The sequence below is a fragment of the Crassostrea angulata genome, chromosome 5 (assembly GCF_025612915.1).
Source record: "Crassostrea angulata isolate pt1a10 chromosome 5, ASM2561291v2, whole genome shotgun sequence".
In the NCBI taxonomy this organism is placed as follows: Eukaryota; Metazoa; Mollusca; class Bivalvia; order Ostreida; family Ostreidae; genus Magallana; species Magallana angulata.
Window position 1 is genome coordinate 49,854,071 of NC_069115.1, and position 5,375 is coordinate 49,859,445.

General features: G+C 33.2%; 1 protein-coding gene across 1 annotated transcript; it reads right to left on the reverse strand.

Annotated features, from left to right (window-relative positions):
* Nucleotides 1–644: 644 nt before the first annotated feature.
* On the reverse strand, nucleotides 645–4,689 carry LOC128186003 (nacrein-like protein). Its single transcript, XM_052855735.1, has 8 exons — nucleotides 4,540–4,689; nucleotides 4,182–4,352; nucleotides 2,695–2,858; nucleotides 2,168–2,260; nucleotides 1,802–1,858; nucleotides 1,322–1,679; nucleotides 1,053–1,213; nucleotides 645–888 (listed from the first exon to the last, which is right to left on the reverse strand). The coding sequence occupies exons 1-8, from the start codon at nucleotides 4,676–4,678 to the stop codon at nucleotides 715–717; spliced, it is 1,317 nt and encodes a 438-aa protein (XP_052711695.1). The 5' UTR covers nucleotides 4,679–4,689; the 3' UTR covers nucleotides 645–714.
* Between the last annotated feature and the right edge of the window lie 686 nt (nucleotides 4,690–5,375).

Sequence of the window (5,375 nt, forward strand, 5' to 3'; positions counted from 1 at the left end):
TCCATCGAAGCAAAAAATGCATCGTTTCACTATTCACATACCAAGCCTTTTTATCCCTTGATCATGAGACAAAAGGCATTGGGTAGATGTCTAAAATGGACAGTAAGGGTCCTTAATTTTTTCAAAACAGAAAGAGTTAATAATATATCTGTTTTAAAATATTGTGCTGTTTGGGGCATTTTCAAATTTTGAAGCATGTAATTTATTCACATAAATAAACCTTAAAAAAGATGTAAATTCGTGATTCTGCGATATCATGTATATATCATGCTATAAACATCAATATCTTGTTAAGTGTTCAACGAAATTTAATAAGAAATTTAATTAGAGTTTAATTTTTAATAAGGAAAATTTTGATGTATCATTTTATACACTAGCGCGTCATTGAGAAGCGCGGTGCAAAGTGTGACATTACTTTTGGATCAATCCTTGTAGATTGTTTAAACCATATTATGAGTGTGATTCGATATGCACAAAACGAATTCCATCCTTAACCTTTAAGAACATAACTGTGACGAACAAATATCTAAATGATAAATGAAACACGCCATTGGTGGGTTATCAATTACATCGGTTTGACGCTATTGAACAACAATTTTTATTCTTATATATTTTAATTCAAAAGAATACTTAAATATCAACAATGGTATAAACACTTAGTAACAGGAGGTAGAGATGGAAATAAATATATGTACACACACAAACAAACGCACATCAATGATTGACGTCACAAAACAAAGTTTCGTCCTGGGCTTCGCTCCATAGAAAATTCCTTGAAACTTCCACCCGATGGAGTCCGGATTTCCCCCGCTGTATCGGTCGCCGACTGCCATGGGCCATTAGCGGGGTATGCGATATATCTTCCATCAACTGCAGCATCTGATATGCCTAGAGAGTACAATAATGGAACGGTGACCATGTGTGTGTTTGCATCTCGTGCTGTACTACTTCATTTTGTAACATACTCGTGGTTGAATACCTAACAAAATATTCCTTAGCGATATTGATACCTTCTTTCTTTAAATTTCTTGCCATTTAATGATTTCAATTACCTTTCTGGAGATTTTTATCGGACATCTCATGACAATCCATTGGACGGATTCGTAGCATGGAGGTGCTGTTAGAGATCCAGAATAGGTGTAATAGTTCCAACTGTAAGGAAGGATGTCTTTAGGGGTGATGTTCTCTAAAATCCTGGTAAATTTTTTTGCGTCTGATAAAGAAAAACCTCGATTAATAAGGTTGTTAATACCTTGTTGATAATGTAAAAAAAATAATTTATATGGAAGAATTGTTTGTTTTACAGCTGGAGAAAGTTTACCTGGTGCTGTTTTAGTCGTGTAATGTCGGGTTTTCTCGTAGTATTTCTCCATCAAGTGACTCAGCTCCCGAGCATAACGAACCCGACATATTTTTGGGAGGGAGCAGTAATTATTTGGCGCCTGATTCACCTGCATGAAGTCATTTCGCCGGCATTTCTTCAGTCCACTGCATTCTTCGTCACCTGAACATCTTCCAATGCCGGAAGCCCGGCAGACTAGCCCTTCGCCAAACTTATCCGAACAAGCTTGGTTTTTTGTTGTCTTACAGAAAAGATCATTTGGTCCTTTGCAAAAGCATCTTTTCTTCCTGCAAACAACATCTAATGGTGCGCATTGGCAAGGTTGATTACTGCTCTCCTGTAAATCAACATATTAACATTATTATGAACATAATTTAAATTTTAATTAATTATTATCATTAATTACAAATAAACTGTGTATACAAAAACATCAAATCTTATGAACTTTATCTCCATTACCTTATCTCTAAGTTCCAGAGAAACATTGTCACCTATCTCAAAATCCTCATTTGCAATCTGAAAAAAAATTCATAAGGCAAAATTTATTAACAAATTATAAAATCATTAATTAGTTTCTGATATTTCCTTGTTGTTTTTGTACTTAAGTGCAATAAGATTGTTCTTGACATGTTTATTGCATAATTATTTTGACCTGATCATTAAATTTTTCCCGACATCCCTGATGGCACTGGTTTAAACATGATGTAACAGTTGTAGACAACAAGACGGTGATTTAATTCATTATCATTACTTTCCCGTTAACCTTGGCCTGGTGAGATTCTAACCCCTTACATTTGACAGGAAAACAATTAATCATACACCCACCTGGACTTGCACTGCTATAACAGTCACACCACCAGATTTTGCCTTTGCTTCGTCAGGATCATTGTATTGTTCGTTTAGAAATACAGCATGCACCTAACAAAAACAAATTTTTGATTTTATTGTCTTTCTATTTATTAATTTTGTTCAGTTTCTCTGAGGAATCATATTTGTTAACTAACCTCTACAGGTAATTGAAAAGACATTACATCTATGTTAAAACGTTTGCCTTATTGCACTCTTTTTGCAATTCAAAACTGTATAGAGTCCCTTTATAAATTTACGAGCAAATTCTTTTCAACTTTATGAATATTGAATCCCAAGAGTGCACATGTATATAATGCTACATACTTGTGTCAGTATATACCATGCTCTCAACAAGATAAATAACCAAATACAAGAGTACTCTTGCTAATTGAAATGGAGATACCGAAACACTAATAGTACATAAAAGTATCAGCATTAGAACTCTCAAGAATACACTCTAGAGAGGGTCTAAATAATTACATCCAGTTTGTAGATCTATATACCTCTAGCGGAGAGAAGTTGTTGTCTATAGAGTGCTCGGACCCCGCCGATTCCAGCGCCCCCGTGTGGACGTGGATCTCCTTGAAGACATAATGATCATGACCTTGACCCGGAACATTGAAAAGTTTGATCTTCTTGTTGGTGGTCTCAAATTCTGGATGGTGACCTAGATAATATTAGATATGTATTTAAAATTTGACAATTATTTTGATATTTTCCAATTTTTTTAATCTGATATTTCAGTTCAGTTTTTCCGATATTCTATATCTTGTCTTAACAAATTTTGGAAAAAAAAATCTCAGATACATTTTATACAATTTATCTTTCAACCTTTCAACCAAAAAAAACTGCTTCCACTTCGTTAATTGATATTGGTATCAGGAAACAAATAAGTATATGGCTCACTTGTGGTCAGCATACACATGAACACAAAAAACGCATTTTCACAAGAGGATAAACTATGAATGAAATACAGGGATAAACATATTTTAAAGGATGAAGGAAGTTTAGAAGGACTGTCCGTTACGCACTTATGTTTTATGGCAACGTGAAAACAAAGCAAATTATATGTTCTATTGAAAACAACAGCAAATAGTGTAATAAATATTTAGCCCTAACCAACAAAGAATTTAAAATGTAATTACGATATTGTTCAGACCAGTCATAAGTAAATCATTTTTCAGTTTTAATAACGTTTGTGCCATGTAAACTCTTTTGAGCCTTCTCATGTTTATTTCGCTTGTAATTAGAAACGTGATTGTGCGGCAGGGGTTCATGCTTGGTTAATGGTAATTGCACGTCAAACTCTATTCGAAACGTTTTACTTTGATTTTATGATGGAGGATTTCCTTGAATAAGCAATTTTATCTAATTGACATATGGTACAGGAGTGTTTGTCACTGCTACTGTGTCGTATAATTACACGTGTTCAAATTGTCTCCAGTTGTTATTTAACGAATAATTGAGTTGATTCTCAAGTACATTGTATGACAAACTAACACGCTTTAATTTTGTATTGTAAATTTGTTCGCAAATTTTAAACAAAAATGTTATAACAAGCCAAGATCAAAATTTAAACGATCAAGAATAATATATTTTGGCTAATACATTTGTTCATTTTTCAATTTATCATTATCAGCCACATTATGATCTCAAAATCTCAATATCAGAATCTTCCAAAAAAAAAAACCTTAAACATTCCCTAAGGTCTTTAAGCTAAACTCTAATTTATTCGAATAAACTAGTTATCTATTTGAAGTGAGAGAAAATAATTTTATCCTTTAGTTTAGCGTCTGTATGAAGATGAATACGTCTTGTTTTACTTTCGAATCGCGAAAAGGATAAACGCAGAACAACGAAATGTGTTAACTTACTATTATATAACAACATCAGGAACGATTTTGAACGAGTACTTCGGACTTGTGTTATTGCACACGTGTAGAATCACGTGGCTTTCAGTAAAGAATAGTAAAAGTAATGGTACTCTTACCGTTGTTAATAGCCTTGCCTTTGACCCTTTTACACAAGTTATGGAAGCCAAGCTTCTGATTGGGCATGTACACCGTGTCCAGAGTCTTGATATTAATAGGTGACTGTCTCAGATTCCAAAAAGTCGTACAGTTTCCCCATACGTGTGAAATTTTGTTCCAGTTTGGTGGAGCTAGAAAGCAAAGTTTCAAATCAAACTAAATGTTTTCTTTCAAGCTTAGGCTTATATATTTACTTAAAAGTATGGATAAGTATTTTAGTTTAACGTCATAAAAGGCAATGTAAATATTTTCAATATTTATCAAATAGTATATATCCTTTTTTGTAGAAAAAAGAAGAAATAAAACCGGAAAACTTACATAAACAACTTTGAGGGACATAGTTGAATTTGGCTTTCGTCGGATCTGGTTCAAAACATTTTGTTACTACACAAAAGACAGAAGTGATCTCTAGTGCAAGAAGTAAAAGTGAAAGAGCAAAATGCATTGAAAAAGCCATTATCTTCCCGAGTCAAGTAAGTTCTAGATGCTGTTTAACAACACTATGGGTGAACCCTTCAGTTTGGGGGCTTTTGTATAGGGCTGACATGCATGGTGAACTCCAAAAAGTAATTGACATCTTGTTATGATTTCTTCGTCATAAAATGCAAAAAGTCCGTCATACACGTGTTTAACAATAATGATGTTTAATTCTTTATTAATCTTGTCTTTAATACATTAAAAAAATTCTCTGACAGGAAACGTATGCAAATGTGGAACTCCGACTGTGTGCATTTTGAATTTCAATTACAAGAGCTGTTTGTCACGACTAGGACAGGAACATGACCTTGTCAAATGAAATATTTCATGGTCTACATACCTTTTGACAGCAAAATCATTAAATTTCATTAAATTTCATTAAAGTTATAAAACTAATTTACTTTTATGTATAATTCATTATTTTTCAGAAGATAGAACTTAACACTACCTAGATTTTCACTTAAGTTGAACTTAAACTTTGGTGTTTTATGAATATTGCTCTTATGATAAACTTTCGTTGCTGAGATCCGTTAGATGAAGTCATTATTTTGAAATCTCTTTTTCTAAAATTAACATCTTTTTCAAAAACTACACGTCAAATGGTCTTGTAAAACATCTTGACATGGACAAGTTGTGGAGTGACAACAGTCAATTAGTCATAAGCTGAGGTCTAAAAA

What these genes read in the sequence shown, in the direction of transcription:
- LOC128186003 (XM_052855735.1), bottom strand. Translation starts at nt 4,678, where the DNA reads ATGGCTTTTTCAATGCATTTTGCTCTTTCACTTTTACTTCTTGCACTA. An exon ending in AGGCAAGGCTATTAACAACG is followed by an intron (nt 2,859 to 4,181) that starts GTAAGAGTACCA and finishes AATATTATCTAG; the next exon opens with GTCACCATCCAGAATTTGAG. An exon ending in ACAACTTCTCTCCGCTAGAG is followed by an intron (nt 2,261 to 2,694) that starts GTATATAGATCT and finishes TGTTTTTGTTAG; the next exon opens with GTGCATGCTGTATTTCTAAA.